This window comes from Alexandromys fortis, unplaced genomic scaffold (genome assembly GCF_014885135.2).
Source record: "Alexandromys fortis isolate MF-2015 unplaced genomic scaffold, M_Fortis_MF-2015_v1.1 scaffold_399, whole genome shotgun sequence".
In the NCBI taxonomy this organism is placed as follows: domain Eukaryota; kingdom Metazoa; phylum Chordata; class Mammalia; order Rodentia; family Cricetidae; genus Alexandromys; species Alexandromys fortis.
In genome coordinates, this window is record NW_026068268.1 from 268,330 (window position 1) to 288,377 (window position 20,048).

A 20,048-nucleotide genomic window follows, 5' to 3' on the forward strand; every position below is an offset into this window, starting at 1 on the left:
CTGGGCCAGGACATTCTCTGGTAGTGACATTGCCTGAGTATACTTCGATGGAGGAGATCCTGGTCTGTATATTCTGTAAAGTACTCACTGGTGAGAGTTCAGGCTGTAGGGAAGGAGGGTGACAGGGGCTGCTGAGTGGTAGTATGCAGGTTCTGAGTCACTGCAGTGGTGGCAGGGATGTGAAGAGCCTCCTTTGCATGGTGCCTTCTCTAGCTGCTGCCTGCTGTCTTCTTCCTAGCCAGTGGGTATAATATGCGTGTGCTTTGTGTTCACATACCTTGAGCTGCTCGTCTCAGGAGCTGCTGCTGTGGGTAGAACGTTTAGAGTCACAGCAACAGGTGTGACATCTACAGACCACCTGCACTACCCAGCTCCTGAAGTGATGGCCCTACTTGCCTTGCCCTTCGTTTCTCTACTTGGTTTGTTCTTTTTCTACAGGTCTTCCCTTTCTATGCTGACCTTTCAACTGTCACCTAAAGCAGTGTTCCCTTACTTAACCTGGGGTGACCACATATCTGAAAGACTTGGTATTTTACTGTATGAGGATCAGCCCAGGTGTTCGCTCCCTGAGCCATATAGACTGAGAACATCTCTGGAGCCTGCCCCTGCCATTCTGCCACACTGCTTGCCTCATCTTCAAGGCTCATGGGCCAGGCCCTCATAAATTCTGTATTCAGCCCTCACAGATGATCGAGAAATGGATGAGCCTTCTATACCTGCTCACCCCTTCTAGCATATTCTTGGGAATGTCTCAGACAGATACCAGGTCTCTCCCCAAGGCCTCTGTCCATTGTCTTCTGTTACTGATACTGGACAGTAGAGCCCCGGGGAGAGCAGGGAATCTGACTGCAGTGATGTGGAGCCCCAGGTCAGAGCCCTCTCTGGTACAGACTGGGCAGAGGGCAGGGGAGGGCTGATGGGCTTCTAAAAGATGTGGAGGCAAGGGCAACAAGGACCTGGGGTGGTTCCTGGTGGTCAGGACACTGTTTAGGCCTGTGGAACCTTTTCTTTTAGAGTGGCCAATGAGGTGGGCGTGTACATGCATGTGTATGTCCTCTGCTCCCTTTCTGCCCCGAGTTACCTCGTGAATGGTAGTGTGGTGAGTGGAGGCTATGTGTCCCTACACTGCAAGTGGGCGAGAGTGGGCTGTTGGGCAAGAGCCTCACTATCTCTGTGGCTGTAGTGTCCTGTATATGGAAGACAGCTATAGACCAATCCTCTTCACAAGAGGCTTTCTTTTTTTTTTAAAATAGTTTTTACTTTCATTTATATGCATTTGTGTGCATCTGTGTAAGCCAATGCCACGTGTGCACACAGGTGCTCATGGAGGCTAGAAGAGAGCATCAGATCCTCTGGAGCAGGCGTTCCAGGCAGGTGTGAACATCTTGATATGGGCACTTGAAGTGGTAACCAAAATCAGGCACAGTAGAACAGCTCATGCTCCCCCTTTCTATTCTATTTTGGGGGGGACAGAATTTCTCTGTATAACAGCCCTGGTTGTAGTGGAACTTGCTTTGTAGACCAGGCTAGCCTTGAACTCACAGAGATCTTCCTGCTTGTGCCTCCCTAGTGCTGGGATTAAAGATGTGCACCACTACCCTGCGCAGCTCATGTTCTTAACCACTGAGATGTTTCTCCAGCCCCACAGAGATATTCATTGATGTTACATTCAAGCCCTGTGTACGTACTGTTGGTGGGATTGTAAACAGCAGGCAGCTGCTGTGGAAGATGTATGCACATGTATCAGAATTAAGCCTATAATTACTCTGTGATCTAGCAGTTCCATTTCTTAAAAAAATTAAAGCATAACCATGACATTCACAGCAGCTAAGAGTCTTGCGTGCCACAGACAGATGACAGATAAACAAATGTGATCTATCTACACTATTCATAGAGCATTCTGACACATAGTTGGATGAACCTGAAGAATTGATGAGCTCCAGATGCAGTAACTCAAAATAAAAGGTGAGGGGGGCTGGAGAGATGGCTTAGTAGTTAAGAGTATTGACTGCCCTTCCAGAGGTCCTGAGTTCAATTCCCAGCAACCACATGGTGGCTCACAACCATCTGTAATGAGGTCTGATGCCCTCTTCTGGCCTGCAGGCATACATGCAGGTGGAATACTGCATACATAATAAATAAATAAAAATCTTTTTTAAAAAAATGAAGCGGAAGACAATCAAAGATAGCTGGTGTTGATCTATGGCCTCTCTATGTATGTGTGCACATTCATAAACATGTATACATATACACCATACACAATAAACAAAAACAACAGTACTAGCTGAATATAATGTAACATACCTTTAATCCCAACATTCGGGAGATAGAAGCAGGTCTACAGAGAGAGTTCCAGGCCAGCCAGTTGGCATAATGAGACCCTGACTAAAAGCAAAAACCAAAATATCAAGCATAGCATTGTCAGTAAGTATGAAAGTGTTGAAATAGGAGCGGCGGGGCTGCGTCCCCAGCAGTCCCCAGCACCCCAGCCGCCTGCTAGCTCATGCCCAAAATAACAACACACAAATTGTATTCTTTTAAACACTGCTTGCCCATTATATCTAGCCTCTTCTCCGCTAACTCTCGCACCTGGACTAGCCCATTTCTAATAATGTGTGTAAGCACCCCAAGGTGCGCTTACCGGGAAGATTCTAGCCTACGTCCATCCTGAGTCAGAGCTTCATCGCGTGTCTCTGAGAGCAGAGCTATCTCGCATCTGTCTGAGGAGTCTTACCTCACTTCCTCTTCCTCCTGTTTACTCCTCCCACCTATGTTTTAACCTATTAGGGCAAGCAGTTTATTTAATTAACCAATGAAATCAACAGATTGATATATGACACTCCCACATCATGAAAGTTTGATAATTTTTCAGAAAAATGTAAATTATCAGTTGAAAAATCCATAATCCAAAGTCCAAAATATTCCAGAGTCCAAAGTATTTTGAGCATCATGATGCCTCAGGTGGAAAATTCCACTCTTGACCTTATGTGGTAGGTCTCAGTAAAAATGCAGTAAGCCTTATCTTCAGTGTACGTCTTATAAGATCCTGAGTGTCATCCTCAAGATGCGTGTGTGTGTGTGTGTGTGTGTGTGTGTGTGTGTGTGTAATAATCTGGAACACTGGTCATAGGTGTTTTAGTCAACTGTAGGTTGAGGAAAAGCATCTGCTGAGCTTTGAATGTGTCTTTAAGACCAAAGAAATAGGGCCAGTGAGATGGCTGAGTGGGCACAGGGACCTGCTACCAAGCCTGCTGACCTGAGCTTAATCCCTGGGACTTAAGTGATGGAAAGAGAACTGACTCCTGGAAGTTTCCTTTGACTCATCCACATGTACTTTGTGACATATGTGTTTGCCCCTATATATAAATAAAAATTTTAAATTTGGTTTTAAATTATGTGTATTTGCCTTATTTCTGTGTGGGTATGTGCATGTGAGTGCAAGTTCCTACAAAAGCCAGAAGTTATTACCGGGTTTTATGGAGCTCAAGTTATAAGCAGTTGTAAGACACACTGTGTGGGTGCTGGGAACTCTACAAAAGCAGTATGTTCTCTTAAAGACTGAAACATCTCCCCAGCTCTTGGTGTGTGTGTGTGTGTGTGTGTGTGTGTGTGTGTGTGTATCTGTATGTGTGTACATGTGTGTCTGTATGTATCTGTATGTGTGTACATGTGTGTCTGTGTGTCTGTCTGTGGAGAAACTCATATAATTTGTTTTCCAATTCCTAACAAAGTTTATAGTCTCCCTGCAGAAAATTCCAGGCAGTGTTGCATCAGCACACAGGCAGGCATCAGAAGTTGTAGTTTGAAGCCAGAAGAGAGAGAGCTATTTCAACTGTCCCTCCCTCCCTCCCTCCCTCCCTCCCTCCCTCCCTCCCTGTCTCAGTGTATGCACATGTTTGTGTGGGTTCACGTGCCTTTGCATTGTGGAGACCTGAAGAAAGCATCAGCTTCTCAAGGCTAGGGTTACAGGCTTGTTTATACACGTGCTGTTTTTACATATGTAGATAGAACGTGTTTATACACATGCTGTTTATATCCATGTGTTGCTCAGCTTGTTTATACATGTATATAACATTTTTATATACACACACTGTTATACCCATGTGCATAACATGTTTACACACATGCTATTTATATCTACGTGTATGCCCAGCTTGTTTATACACATGCCAGGATCTGAACTCTAGTCCTTAGGATTTATGCAGGACATGCTCTTAACCACCAAGCTGTCTCTCCAGTTCTTATCAAAACTACTCTGGAAATATGGGACAGTGCAGTGAGACACAAAATCAGTCAACCTCATTGGTTTATTTATTTAGTTTTTTTGAGACAGAGTTTCTCTGTGTATCCCTGTCTGGCCTCAAACTCAACAGATTTACCTGCTGACAACAAAGCAGGATGAAGCATGTCTGTAAACCCAGGTACTCAGGAGGCTGAAGCAGGAGGATTGAAAGTTCAAAGCCTGCCCAGGCAACTTAGTGAGGTTTTGCCTTGATATAAGATAAAAAGGGCTGAGGGCAGATCTCAGTGGTGGACCAGTTTACCGAGCATGCCTCGGTTGGGATGCACACAGAGGAGGAAAGACTTAGGGGAGACATCTGAGGCCTGAAGCAGAGAAGCAAAGACTCAGGGTCAATAAGTGTCACTTGTCCCTACATGAAGTTTGTTCTCATAAAATTATTCATATTTCTTTTAAGGTCTGGCAAGCTAGTTCTAGAATGTATATGAAATAAATATGCTGCTTTCAAGACAAGTTGATCTGTGTCGGCTGAGGGACTGTCAGTGTTTCTAATGTTAGATGAGCTATAGGTGGAGGCTTAGAACCAGTCCTCACCCTCCTCACCCTCCTAGACTTACATATCCAAGATCAGTGTCGTTGGGGTCACTTCCTGGATCATTAGCCATCTTTTTGTATCTTCACCTGGCAGAAAGAATGGTGCTGCAGTCAGGTTCCTTACAAGCCCCCTCACAGGTCTCCACCTCCTTGACTCCTAGGTCTTTCACCTTGGGAGTGAGAGGAGACAACAGACATCCCTTACTTAACTACTCCACAGCCTCCCTAGCCAGCATTGCCTTCATGATATGGTCAGATTAGATCAAGGTCCAGCCCAACCAACAGTGGACTGTGTCTCATGCTGTAGGTAGCATGCCTACCTAGGCCAACCTTGGTGGTATCTGGAAGCCAAAAATGAAGTGCTGAGTTAGCTGTGCTTCCTTCTTTGATATGTGGCATGGGATGGCCATGTAGTACTTCATTCTTGGTGCTGACTTCCACTTCTAGGTTCAAGTTGGGTTCTGTCCTTGGGTAGGGAGGAAGTAAGCAAGGGACCTGCCACCAAAAACGACACCCATGCATAGATTTCTCCAGAGCTGACCTGTTCATACCTTTAACTAGCTTCCCACAAAAGGGAAACCATGATCTAGCTAGCATGGGAGGCAACCCGCAGAGTAAGAATAGAGTAGATTTTTAGCATATGCACCACCTCTTCAGGACAACGGGAAAAGCTGTAATGAGTGCAGGGCTAGTGTGAGCTTTGTCTCCGAGAAAACCCCCTACTCTTTTGCAGAGAATACCTGCTAGCTCATGTTGGTGCAAGCTGCTCTGACTCCTGCTACCTCACACTATTCCTAAAACCAAAGAGAGCTCTGTAGGATTGGGCACCATGCCGATTCTTTTTTTTTGTTTGTTTGTTTGTTTTTGTTTTTGTTTTTGCTTTAGTTCTTTTAGACAGGATCTCACACTGTGATCCAGTCTGACCTTGAACTTTGTTCTGGCTACTGCTGCTGCCACTACCGCCCCCACCCTGCTACCTATGCCACCTTCCTCTCATGTGGTTTTTGCATATATGTTTGTGCAAATGCATGTAGAAGCCAGAGGTTATGTTGGTGTCCCCAGGATCACTCTTCATCTGACATATTCAGGCACAGTGTCTCATCTGATCCTAAAACTCACCACTTTGACTACTGCAGCTATCCCATTTGTTCCAGGGATCCTCTGTCTCTGCCTCAAGAACACTGGGTGCCTGTCATTCTCACATTGTATGGGTTCTGGGGTTCCCTGAACCCTCTCCAGCATCTCTCCAGCCCCTGAGCTGCTTCTTTACTCACACACATTGAATGGATGCAGTAAAAGAGGAGATGGTAACACTCGATACTTGGCAGATCACTTTCAGATGTGAACGTGTGCCACCTGTCAGGGGAACTGCATTGCCTTTAAATGCACATCTCCTCACTGACACGTCTTCTCTCAGGATTGTCTTTATTCCTAAGTGCCATGTGTTAGCATTCTTGCTCCCCTGTCTAATTGAATCCTGATGCCTCTTTAGAATGGACCATAGATCCACCTATGCCACCAGTTGTATATGTTTCAGAATGGATGGATACAGTGCTACCTTCCTGACACTGGGCTCTGTTGTCCATCATGATGACCCAGAGGTGCCGTGTCCCTATAGTTAACCATAACTGACTTTGCAATTCCTTCTTTAAAACATATATATTATTTTTTGTTTGTTTGTTTTTTGAGACAAGGCTTCTCTGTGTAGCCTTGACTGTCGTGGAACTCACTTTGTATTCACAGAGATCCTCCTGCCTCTGCTTCCTGACTCCTGGAATTAAAGGCATGTGTCACCACTGCCCAGCTTAAAACATACCTTAAAGTTGTTTTTGTTTTCATTTTATGTTATGGTGTTTTGTTTGCATGTATGCGTGACACCCAGAGAGGCCAGAGAGGGTGTCTCTAACACCCTCTGGGGTGGAGTTACAGATGATTGATTGTAAGCCACTTTGCAGATGCTAAGAATCAAGTCTGGGTCCTCTGGAAAGCAACAAATGCTCTTAACTGTTGACCTTTGACTGTGGTTTCTGAATATTTGTAGGAAGGACATCCGGGTTGCTGAACAGAGCCATTGTGAATGTTCATGTGTAGATCTTGGTGTGAACAGACTCATTTTCCCTGGCTAAATTCCAAGGGCTGTGTGCTGTGCTGAGAGCTGTGTGTGGCTTCATGGAAACTTACAGACTGATTTCCAGTTGCTCTTCCTTCTGGCCGGTGCCTGATGCTGGTGTTTGTTCTCCTTGTGAGCAGCTCTGCTGTAGTCTCACCAGTGCCTAGTGATGCTGGGCGTCGTCCTGGGCTGCATCCCAGCGGAAGGTCCTGTTCAAACACTTCGCTCACTTCTTTATTTTTTGTTTACGTTTTATTTTATGTGTTACGGATGTTTTGCCTGTATGTGTGTCTGTGTACCACCTGTGTGGCTTGTACCCACAGATGCCCAAAGAGGGTATCAGAGAAGCTAGTGAAGCTATCAGTGAGCCATCTCCCCAGTCTCTCTCTCTATCTAAATAAATACATAATGTACATACATACATACATACATACATACGTGTGTGTGATTGATTTCTCACTGATCTTGGAGTATACCAGTTGTTCTGGTCTACAGAACCCCTGAAATTCTTCTCTGCCTCTACAGTGCTGAGATTACGGGCATTACATTTTACATGGAGCTTGAGGATGGAACTCAGATGCCCATGTTTGCATGGCAAGCACTTTGCCAGCTGAGCCAGCTCTCCATTTCCAAAGTCTGTCTTGTAACAGTGATTTTTGCAGAAGAAAGTCTTTTTTGTTTCAGACAGGTTCTCACTATGTAGCTTTAGCTAGCCTGAAATTCATTATGTAGACCAGGCTGGACTCAGATTCATAGAGAGATGCTTACCTTTGTCTCCAAAGTGCTGGGATTAAAAGTGTGGGCCACCATTTCAGCCAGAGTCCTAAATTTTGGTGGATTCCAATTCATAATCCTTTCTCTGACCACTCACCTCTGCTTCCCCTTCTGTGGGCATCACATTGTGTGCAGGTTTGATGTTAGGGCAGGAAAACTAGACTCTATTTCCCTTTCTTCAGAGGTGTTCTAGATGTGCTAGCTCCTTCACATGTGAGAGTTAAAATCAGCATGTTGATCTTGAGCCACACAACCCTTCTTGTGGTCTCACTGAAATAGTACTAAATCAATAGACTAGTTTGGGGAAGACTGACCCATAGCCTGTAGCCTGGCTCTCAGTTTCCTAATGTTGTTGATCTCTTCATCAACATTCAAAGCTTCCTTTAAACTTTTATTTATTATTATTAATGTGTTTATGTAAATAACCGGGTCAGATGCATGCATTGAGGTCAGAGGACAATTTTGTGAAGTCAGTTCTTTCCTGCTGCTTTTATCTGGGTTCCAGAGATCATACTCAGTTGCCAGATTTGTACAGCGAATGCCTTTACCCACTGAGACATCTTGTCAGCCCAGCATTTGTAGTTCTAGCATACAGGCCTGAATTTACTTTGGATTTAAATATTTTCTTTATTTAGAAGTAGTATAAATGAATGTTTTTGAATACTTGACTTCCAATTGTTTATTGGGAGCAAGATGTGGCTCATGGGTGCTTTTTATAGTCACCCTGGTAAACCTGTGCCCTAGGAGCTTATTCTCACTCTTCTTACAGTCCTTAGATTTCTTCATTTACAATCCTGCTGTCTGCAGACAGTGGTGGTTTTGTTTTTTACTTCTGACCCTGTGTCTTCGGCCACCTTGCCTTGTATGTTGACCTGGGCAGGAGCCAGCTTCGTGAAACACGGTGCGAGCAGTCAGGCCAGCCTCCATCCTGTTTGAAGGGGAACAGGCTCTGCTTCTGCTGTGACGGTGCAGACTTAGGGGCTCCTTCTCTTCCTGGCTTGCTGGGAGTTTTTAGGGTGAATGTCAGAATTGCCCAGTGAGCTGGAGTTTTCCCAGCCTTCTGTAAACTACCACATTCCTCCTGCACAGCCCAAGGGACTCCCCGCGTCTTCAGTTGTTGCCACAGCAACCTCACTTGGTGCCAGCTTTCTGTGTCAGTTGACTTCTGGCATGATAGCAAACATCCAAGGAACCAACTTAGAGGGCTCCAATTTAAAGAGATTGCTTTTAATCTGTGGTAGAATGGCCGTCATGATGGCAACACAGGTGTAATGAAAGCTAGTCACATGATAGCCAGCAACAAAATCAAAACAAACCCAGGAAGCTGGGTCCCATGGTCCTTCCTCCACTGAGTCCTCCTCCTCACATGTTATACCACCCAATAGTGGCACAGGCACCAAGCCTTTAATGCATGACTCCAGGAGGAAACTGAACCAAACCACAGTATTTTGATTGAGAGTACATGTGGGTTTTTTGTTTTGTTGTTTTTTCCCCTTATTTAGCTTGCTGAAATAGTCAATTAAAATTGTTTTCAAATGCTGAATTGGCATTTTATTCCTAGAACAAATCTCCACTTGGGCGTGTATAATAATGAATATCTTTATGTTTTGGTAGATTTAGCTTGCAAATAACCTGCAGAAGAGCCTTCCATCTATGTTCATGACAAGACTGTAGTATTCTTTCCCTAGTCCCTTCCTCTCTCCTGCTTCTCACCCTGGATCTTCTTTCAACAAGGTCTGACTGTGTGGCCCAGATCACCTTATCTCAGCCTCCTGAGTGCTGGGACTGTGGGTGAGTGCCAGCGACCAAACCCAGCTTTTGTAAATTTATTTTTGGGCTGTTTTTGTCTGCTGTTGATAGAAAGGCAATGATGATCTCCTGAGTTGAGGCATTCCTTTCTCGTGTGTTTTCTAGAGATGGTATGTAGATTTGTTTGTGGCCCCCCCCCCCCCCCCCCCGTCTTCTGCTTGCATTTCCTGTGTTCTGGATGGAATCTCAGGCCTCACGCATGCTCGGCAAGCGCTGCTCCACGCCTCTGAATTTGCCAGTGTTTTCTTCTTCAGAGCATTTGTGTTTCATTGGCTTTACTAACACTACCAGTTTCAGCTTGATAAGCTTGGAGGGTGGCAGCAGTAAGGGTTGTTTTGTCTGCTGTGGAGTGAATATCTGAGATCGCTAGTGCACTTTTTTTCCTGATAAAGAGAATTTTCTGTCTTCTTTTTATCTTGGTTTGACTGGAAGTCTTATGAATTTTTTCAGTCTTCACAAAGGACTAGCATCTGGTTTTTATTTTCTCTATTTTCAAGTTGTTTCTGATTTTATCTTTATTGTTTCCTTCCTAATGCTTTCTCTGTGTTCAGTTTGCTCTTCTCTCTCTCTCCTTGTTCTTAGTTTTTTTGTGCAGCTTAGTGTACTCATTGGAAATTTTTCTTACAGCAGAAGCATTGATGCTCATACAAATTTTGACATGTTGTCTTCATTTTTATTCCATTCCTGACAATTCCTAGTTTCCTTTGAGAGACTCTGTCTCCTCAGAGCCATTTCCCAGGTAACTGTGTGCTTTCCAGTTGCCTTGCTATCACAGTTGAAAGATGCTCGGTGGCGCGACCCTGGCGGGTGGGAGACTGCATAAGGTGGGAGATAGACATACGCCATGTGGAGAGAGCTTGGGTATAGAGTTTATTTAATGGGTAGGGGGATTATGGAGTGAAGAGATAGAGATAGATGGGGGGAGAATGGGGGAAGCAGTAGTTACCTCTTCAGAAGAAGGGCAGAGAGAGAAAGAGAGAGAGAGAGAGTAGGAGGAAAGAAGGTGTGAGATCAGCCACCTCTCAACTGCGGTTTTATTTCCCATAGTTCAGTTTTCCAAGTTCTGCTGTGGTATGAAAATGTTACATAGAAAATTCCAGAAAGAGATAGCTTGTAAGTTTTCATTTGTATAGTTTCCCAGATAGTGAGGCGAAGTCCTTCAGGTTCCCAGAGTTGCATGTACAGCTTAGCTGGTGACCTTGGTGGCCCATTAGGAGCTGATCTTGCTCTGTCTGGTGACCATAGGTGTTGAAATACACTCCCACCCACCTATGGCTGAGCTCCTGGCTTTCCGGCATCAGACTGCCTGGGATACTTGTGTTTGCCTCCAGGTTGCAGCTCCTGATGTTGAGTCAGAGCACATCCTGTCCCTTCTCTTATCTGAACGTGGTACATTGCAGACAGCCTCGTCTTAGTCACCTTGTCAGTGAGGACCAGTGAGGTCCCATCTTAAACCCAGAAGAGTAGAATAGGGTCCTTGTCATAAAGCTGAGATAGAGAGGGTTCCTTCTTAAGTGGATCACTGTTTTTTTTCCATGAAAGTGATTGACACTTCCTGTGTGACACAGATAGCTTTTTGACATCTCTTGTGGCCAGGGTAGGAAGGGCAGCTGAGGGAGCACTTTCCCCACACATAGTTTTCAGGCACCAGGACAGAAGCGTGTTGCTTTCATGTGAGAGGAAGCCAAGCTCCAGCGCTGTGCCTCTTGTCTTCTTGCTACTTCATTGTCACGTTGAGGACCTGTGGTAGATCAAGTGTGGAAGCAGAATTTCAGACCTACCATTTGGGGCCCAACCTAGACTTCTAAGGACGTGTTTGTCTTGAATGTGAAGCAGTGCTATTAGTTTGTTTGAGACAGGGTCTCTCTGTGTATCCCTGACTGGTCTGGAACTTGCTGTGTGGATCAAGCTAAACTCAAAGAGTTCCCCCTGCCTCTGCCTCCCAAGTGCTGGGATTAAAGGCGTGAGCTACCACACCTGGTATCAGTGCCATTTTAATTTAGACAGCTGCATGTTTATTGTGCTGCCCCACTGGACAAGTGTCATAGAGCAGGATTTAGGTAGAAAAGCTATCAGTATTTATAGATTGCTGTGGAGGTTTCTGAAAAGTGCCAAGGCAGGTGTGCAATTCTCACACCTTTGGGGGGGTCTATTTGTCTTCAAGAGGTTGTTTCAGGGGCTCATGTATGTATGTATAAGTGTGTTAGAATGTGTGCACAGGTGTGGGTGACACAGGTAACTCCGGGAAGGTGTGCACTTACTTGGGAAGGAGTCAGACATAGAGTTCTGCAGAAGGCGACCCAGAGACTATGTGCTCACTGGTTGGCAAATGCTTGCACAGCTGCAGTGGATCCTGGGCATGTCAGCAGACTCCCCTTAGTAGGCAGCACTTGTCTCCATGTAGGTCGGAAGCCGTAGAGCAGAATGTTGAGGTGAGTTCATGCCTGCTTCATGGAGGTGACAGCATGGGATGGGCAGCCATCCTGGGGTGGAAAACTGTCTTCCCACAGCTAAGAGCTGTCCTGTTGGTGCCAGCACCCTGGCCTTTGGAAAACTCCCTGTTCTTCAGTTTCACATGCTTGGCATTCAGATGTATTTTCTCTGACCTTTCCATCCAGCCCCTCCTGGTTTGTGCCCCTCACAGGGATGCCCAAAGTAGCTGAAACAGGGCCAGACCCGCAGCTTTCTGGGCAGCTGGCCAGCATAATAGGAAGCATGCTACAAGGCTGTCCTGTGTCTTGCAGGTTGTGTAGCCTGACCCTAAAGAAACTGGCAGTGCTCCGGGAGCTGGAGAAGGAGCTCCTGTCCGTGGTGATCGCTGTCAAGATGCAGGTAAGCCCTCAGCACTCACCCACAAGTGTGGCCAGCCTCACTCTCACATGGTCCCTGGACCATTCTCAAAGACCCTACCCTACACTGAGCCACCCACCCAGAGCTTTCTTTCATGCCTCTCCCAGGGTGACAGGCTTGAACAAGAACAGGAAGAGGAGACAGGACAAGGGGCTTTCTGGACTAGAACCTATCCCAGTGTTTTGTCCACTCCTCATGAGTTCCTTGAGCAGCTTGTAACTGGATAGGCTTGGATCCCACCCTTCTTGGGGAGAGCCTCACTGGCCCTCCGGATGCATCCACATCCACTAGCCCTTTGGCTGCCTTTGCTATGTTGAAGACTGCAGGTTCCAGGTCCACTCTCAGGAGGCAGAATGTGGATTTTGACTCTTGGCTGCTCAGATGGAGCTCCTGGTGGCCCTCTACTGATGACCCTTCACAGCTGTGTGACATATGCAGGGCAGGTGTCAGGCAACCTCATACCAAGCAGGCCTGTATGTGCCTGGGTGAGGGGGACACCTGTGTGCTACTGACCTATGACCCTCCTCCAGGAGTACCTGGGTCCTGCTGAAGTAGCCCGTATCTTGTTTTTCAAGGGGTTGGTTGGTTGTTGTTTGGTTTTTCAAAACAGGGTTTCTCTGTAGCTTTGGGGCCTGTTCTAGAACTCACTCTGTAGACCAGGCTGGCTTTGAACTCACAGAGATACGCCTGTCTCTGCCTCCCAAGTGCTGGGATTAAAGGCATGTGCTATCATCGCCCGGATGAAGTAGCTCATGTTTGACCCCACACATACTACCTGTGGCATTAGACACATCCTAGACCTGTTGTAACAGTTGTGCTCGGTAAGACTTTCATCTGTCATTCAGGGTCTCCTCTGTCACACAGAACCCTCCCATCCATGCAGGACTCTTTCATTTTTCCCTGAGATGTGTGCTTGGAGTTCAAGGAGGCCTGGCTTCTGTTTATGGTAAAGATGTAGGAGACTACTTCTCCCTTGAGGTGCTATGGGCTCTTGGCATCTAAGCAGGCAGGCAAGTCTCCACTCGTTTGGCTTTGTGCGCCTTTGCCCTTATGTCACCTGCGCAGTCTGAATATGTCTTAAACATCTGCTGTCCTTCCTGTCCCTGTGACAATATGTGTTTTAAGTGGCGTACGTTGTTGGCTCACACACCCATAGCTGTGCCTTGTCCTTACAGAGGCCATCAGTGCCCTGTGCTGAGCTTTGGTGACTGTTGCTTAGGAAGTAGCTGTTCTTGGTTTTCCCCTTCCATCTCCTGGGCAGAACCCAGCAGTGAAATCAGGTTTTCAGGGTCCAGACAAATATTCCTACTCATACCCATACACCCCATCCCCATGCATTGAGGCCTTCTTTATGCTAGTTCAGAGTGCTGGTGTGAGGATGCTCTAAGCTGGTTCACTTTAACATGCTCTAGATCAGAAGGGTGTTTCCTTCCAGGGCTCCAAACGCGTCTTGAGATCGCACGAGATTGTGCTGCCTCCCAGTGGACAGGTGGAGACAGACCTGGCGCTGACCTTCTCTCTCCAGGTGAGTCTGACACCTGCATAATGAGGACCCTTGTCAGTGCTTCTGATAATGAACTCTTCCTCCTTGGTGCGCAGGGTGATGGCAACTCTGTTCAGTGCCCTGGAGGCGATGGACTCAGTTCCTGGCAGAGCTCTCAGAGTGATAGACATACCCTGGTTAATTCCTTGGGGGTGAGGGACATGTTTCCTCATCAGTTCTCTGAGTGATGGATACACCCTTCTCAGTGTCCTGGATGTTGGCCATACCCTTGTCAGAGTTACTTGTGCCCTTTCTTACTTTAATCTTCTCTTGATCAAGGTTTATTCTTTTTTCCCCTCCTCCCCCAAGTAAGTGTTTCTCTGTGTAACAGCCCTGTCTGTCCTAGAACTCGCTCTGTAAACCAGGCTATCCTCCAACTCACTGAGATTTACATATCTTTGCCTCCCAAGTGCTAGGATTAAAGGCTTGTGCCACCATTGCCTGGCCAAGGTTTATTCTTAAACAATTAGAAAATCCAATAATACCACTTTTGGGTATATATCCAAAGGATGCTCAATCGTGCCACAAGGACATGTGCTCAACCATGTTCATAGCAGCTTTGTTTGTCATAGCCAGAACCTGGAAACAACCTAAATGCCACTGGATCGAAGAATGGATAAGAAAAATGTGGTACATTTACACAATGGAGTACTACACAGCAGAAAAAATAACAGCTTGAATTTTGCAGGAAAATGGATGGAACTAGAAAACATTATTTTGAGTGAGGTAACCCAGACACACAGAAAGACAATTATCACATGTACTTACTCATAAGTAGTTTTTAAATATAAAGCAAAGAAAGCCAGTCTACAAACCACAATCCCAGAGAATTTAGACAACAATGCGGACACTAAGAGAGACTCACATAGATATAATTTACATGGGAAGTAGAAAGTATAAAAAGACAAGATCTCCTGAGTAAATTGGGAGCATGGGGACCTTGAGGGAGGTTTGAAGGGGGAGGGGAGAGACAGGGAGGGGAGCAGAGAAAAATGTAGAGCTCAGTAAATATCAATTAAAAAAAGGAAAAAAATTGGAAAATCTTATTGATTCTGTCTCCACCCTCTCTCGTAATAAAGAAAATGGATAATGAGGTCTGTGTTAGCTGTTTCATAGCTGTGACAAAATACCTGGTAAGAGGTAAACTTAAGGAAGGTTTCTATTGGCTCATGGTTTCAGGTGCAGTTCATCATGGGGGGAAGTCCAGGCTGTGCAGGAGCTTGAGGTAGCTGGTAACATTGCACCCACAGTCAGGAATCAGGGAGCAGTGATTGCTGATGCTCAGCTCGTTTCCTCCAGCCTAGAACCCGAGGAACTACCTATATTTAGAGTGGGTTTTTCCACTTCAGTTAACCTAATCTAGATAATCCCTCATAGGTGCATTGAAAGGATAGCCTAGTCTAGATACTCCTGACTGGAGCACCCTAGGTGGGACTTGTCTTCCTGGCGATTCTAGATCCTTCAAGGTCACAGTCAATATTAAGCATGACAAGGATCAAATGTATTATCAAGTAGGGTTATTTTATTTTCTTGCTTAGCAAAGATTGGCAGGACTATGTAGAAACTCAGAAAACTCAGTGTCTTAAATTCAGAGTCCTTTGAGTGCCTTGTGGAGAATGTATACTGTCAGCCCAGACCATCTGCTTCTGGGTATTGTGCACTACTACAGAGAATCCAATTTATTGAAATATAATTCACCAAACGCACCCGTGTCAAGTACATGGCCCCTATGGCTTCTGAGAAATGTGTATGAATGACCAGCCTGCTTGGAGACCCCGCCTCCAGGATGTACACCAGGCTCTGGTTGTGAGTTCTGAGAATCCTGTAGGAACTGCTTTCACCCAGTGAAGCCCCTTCTCACAAGTGCAGGTCCTAGGCATGGTAACCTACAGTAGACAGGAATGTTGCTTGGCAGTTTAGCCAAGGGGTGCACAAGGTCAGCTGCAGAAGGCACCCAGTTACTCCCACATTTGGGAGGGTACCAGAGGCTTAGGACCATGTGGGAAGTTGTGTACTGACACGCTGCCAGGATCTCTTCAAATGTCCCTAAACATGTAAACCCATCCCAAATAGTTTAACAGATAAGTTCCATTAGTGTAGAAATGGAACCCCTGACACTAAGCAGAAGGTAGCCTCACTGATAATGCAGATTCCTGAGGGTGGGCTGCTGAAGGGCTGTAAGGACCAGGACACTGCAAGGCCTTAACAGTGTCAGCAGGTGTTCCTCGGGGTGGTCTATTGTGCTATGCTGCACCAGGCCTCAAACAAGCTTACCTGTGTCTATAGTACCCCCACTTCCTGAAGAGAGAAGGCAACAAGCTCCAGATCATGCTGCAGCGCAGAAAGCGATACAAGAACAGAACAATCCTCGGCTATAAAACATTGGCTGCAGGCTCTATCAACATGGCTGAGGTAGGTTTCTGGGCTGGTGTCCAGGGCTCCAGAACTCTGAACAGATTTCTTTTATGTGTCTGATAGACCATTTTCCAAGTCGTCAGAGAATCCACAGGGTTGGGCTCCACCGTAATGGGAGAGCGCCACTCTGTGGATACTTCCCAAGTCCTCAGCCCTATGCTGCACAGGCTGCACAGTGTGGCTACTCCTGTACCTGTAGCCAGGTGTACTCCACTTCCCAGAAGAGTGCTTGCACTTCACTCTGCCCTAGCAGCTCAGATGAGCAGCAGGAAACAGAAGGACAACAGCTGCAGACTCGCATGTCTCTTGGAGGCTCTGTGTTCTGGGGAGACTGAAGAGACGACATGCGCTCCTAGGCAGATGAAGCCGCCAAGCTGAGCAGCTGAACTCTTATTAGCTATAGGAATGGCCTGGGAGAAGGGGCAGCTCAGCATTGGCCACTCTATCCCTAGGTCATAGAGCTTTCATCTTTTGGATTTCCTTTTAGTGTCTGGAGCAAGTGTTGGTGGCCACCTGAGGTTGGCACTGTCCCCAACCTGAACTACCCATGCTGTTTGGGCTGCCAGCGTCTACTCAGCCACTTGTGCATTCAGGTCCCCCTTCCTCTTCTTCCTCTGCTCTGGCCTAAGCACCAAATCCAGTCACTTGGAACTTCCTTATCCTCCTGGACAAAGGCTTTTCCTTCAGTTTCCTAGGCTGTGCCAAAATGACCATCCCGAAGGTATACTTGCTGCAGCACCTATGCTTTTAAGAATGATATGCCTCTTGTATCCTGTCACTCCTAAGGCTCCGCTCACTCAGTAGCTGTAGTTCCCAAAGTCCACTTTTCATCCTCTCATACTGCCCTCTTCTGTTTCTTATCCTCTCCACCTGAGGCTGACCCCAGGTTGATCTGGCTTCAGCCCTTTGTTGTGGTAACTCAGTGTCACCAGCTCCTGGTGGTCAGAGTTCCTGAGTGCTGAGCTACAGAGGTGCTGAAGTGGCAATTGCTACTATCCAGGACTGTGCCTAGCCAGCCAGTACCAATTCAAGATGTTCCCAGAAGCCCAACTCTAGCCAGGGGCCAGGAGTTCTGGGCCAGGGAAGCTGAGGAAGCATGAAGAAAAGGGCTGGCAGCAGAACAGGGTTGAGCTAGGCACAAGCCTCCTGGCAGGGCCTTGTCTGTGCCCATCTACCTGGGGCCCTACTTGGCCCAAAAGGTACTTTGTAGGTGAAGGAACTGGTACAGAACATGCTTCTGAATTTCTAGGCGGGGCAAGCCTTTCTCAGGATGTCCCAGAGAGCAGTAGGCTGCTGTGATCAGACAGGCAAACAGGCCTGATTTTAGCAGAAGTTCCCTAACCTCCCAGTAGAGGAGGCCAGAGAGCGGGTTTGCTAGGTAAAGAGAATCCACCTTTATCTTGGCTCATGCACACTCATGCACTCTCCCCGCCCCCCATCCCGTTTCACACAAGCCTGGGTGTCCCTCAACCCGTGTCTTGTGTTCCAACACTGACTGGTGCTGCAAGGGGTCAGCTTCCTAACTAGTTATTAGTCTCTGAACAGATTGCTGTTCTCAAATCTGAGGTCACTCTTAGGGGAGGGGACAAGCACTTAGTGCATCTATAGAATCAGGTAAGAGAGGTTTTCTTCCATGTATCTCCTATGTGCACTCGGCACATGAAGGCCCCAGTATTTGGCATGGAGCTGTTGGCCTGCCTTCCTGGTTTCTGAAATGTTGGTAAAAATAAATGTAAGTGTCCTTAAAATTTATTTTCTTCACTAATTGTCATCCTAAATCAGTTCCCAATTTTAAAGATTTGCTATATATTTTGTGTGTGTGTGTGTGTGTGTGTGTGTGTGTGTGTGTATGAGAGAGAGGGAAAGAGATGAGTATGGAGGTCAGAGGACAATTTGTGGCAATAGATTTTCTCCTTCTACCATGTGGCTACTAGAGATTGAACTCGGGTCATTGTATGGCAGCAATACCTTTATCTGCTGAGACATCTTGCTGGCTCCAGGTACTAATTTTTTTTAAATCTATAAAATTTTAACATTTGGGTCTGATCAGATGACCCCAAAGCAGCTTTGCACGTGCAAAGGCTCTTCAGGGACAGGTCTGCCACCTGTCCTTGCTAGGTTCCTGACTTTGTTACAGCATTTATCCAGTTTATCCAGGTCTTGGCACTCCAGTGAGTCAGGCCTGGTGGGCTTCTTATGCCATTAAAGACATGGCCCATGTTTGTATCTATTCTTTCTTGGCTTCTATAAACACAACTTAGACATCTAGTTTTCCAATGTTGGGTGTCCCCAGTCTCACACTGTACCTGCTACTGAGGTTCCCAGACAGGAACATTAGATAGAGGTGAGTGGGAGCCAGGAACTATTTGAGTGACTTTCAAGGGGCAGCAGGGGTGCCAGAATTGGGTGGTCTAAAGATACACTCCTATGTCTGCTTGTAGTCAGAGACATAACAAGCCTGCCACTGACCTCCACACTCAGCCAATCTTCTTGGTCCCTGGGCTTCCTCTGGTTTCCTGCTCAGCCTTCTTCTAGGTGTGTGCTGCTCCTAAGTATTGGAGCTTTCTGGGGTGGTAGCCCTCCTGATGTCTAGAACCATGCCCCCCAGGTGATGCAGCACCCTTCTGAGGGTGGCCAGGTGCTAAGCCTCTGCAGCAGCATCAAAGAGGCCTCTGTCAAGGTGGCTGAGATCTGGATCGTCTCCCTGTCCAGCCAGCCCATCGACCATGAGGATAGTGCAATGCAGGCTGGCCCCAAGGCCAAGTCCACAGGTAAGTCACTGTGCCTTCTTCCTCTGCCTTGCTCTGCTCATGCCATTTCCTGCCCACATGTGTAGGAGGGCTGTCCAGTGTGGTTGTCCTAGGATAGGATATGATGTCTCTCTCTCTTTTTTTTTGTTTTGTTTTGTTTTTTTTCGAGACAAGGTTTCTCTGTAGCTTTGGAGCCTGTCCTGGAACTAGCTCTTGTAGACCAGGCTGGCCTCGAATTCACAGAGATCCACCTGTCTCTGCCTCCCGAGTGCTGGGATTAAAGGCGTGCGCCACCACCACCCGGCAGTGTCTCTTGAATTTCTCTCTAATTAGAACCTTTTGGGGAAAGTCATGTGTGCTGTTGAAGTTCAATCACAAGTTCTGTGTACCTACAATATGTAGGTGTTGTGGGGGTTTGTTGTGCAGTACCTTTGGTGCTCTGAACACCTGGGATCTGGTATGGGGCAGGTGCTCAGCAGCCATCATCTCTTGCTGCCATCACAACTGGGGTCACTGTATTTGCCCTGCTCTCTTGCTCCACCAACCCCATACCCATGTGGCCTGCTGTCCTTAGGCTCTTGGTGCTCAGGGCTACAGCTCTGGTGTCCCAAGTTTCCCTGGTCTACCAGGGGCTGTCTCTTTACAGCTCCCCTCTGCTCCCGGGGGACATTCTGTTGCCAACTCATTGCCATGGCATCAGGTGGAATCTAAAGGTACTCTTCCTTCTGTGTGCTCATTCCACAGATAACTACTCTGAGGAGGAGTATGAGAGCTTTTCCTCTGAGCAGGAAGCCAGTGATGATGCTGTACAAGGGCAGGTAACAGTTTGAGCCTGAGGGAGAGGCACCCTGACAGCCCCTCCTTCTACCTCCGTAGATAAGAAACTTGGGACTGAAGGGGACTTCCCTGTGCTAGGCCCTATGAGGTCTGTGGGTCTCAAGTGCCACATGGGATGAGAAGGGC

The 20,048-nt window shown here is 46.8% G+C and overlaps 1 protein-coding gene across 4 annotated transcripts in view; it reads left to right on the forward strand.

Moving 5' to 3' along the window:
- Positions 1-20,048, forward strand: part of Pacs2 (phosphofurin acidic cluster sorting protein 2) — a 63,057-nt gene that overhangs the window by 17,926 nt on the left and 25,083 nt on the right. For all 4 annotated transcript variants that reach the window (XM_050131960.1, XM_050131962.1, XM_050131963.1 and 1 more), the window contains exons 2-6: positions 12,272-12,359; positions 13,813-13,902; positions 16,207-16,332; positions 18,944-19,106; positions 19,830-19,903. In XM_050131960.1, coding sequence (XP_049987917.1) covers positions 12,272-12,359; positions 13,813-13,902; positions 16,207-16,332; positions 18,944-19,106; positions 19,830-19,903 — 541 coding nt within the window. The remainder of the gene's footprint in view (positions 1-12,271; positions 12,360-13,812; positions 13,903-16,206; positions 16,333-18,943; positions 19,107-19,829; positions 19,904-20,048) is intronic.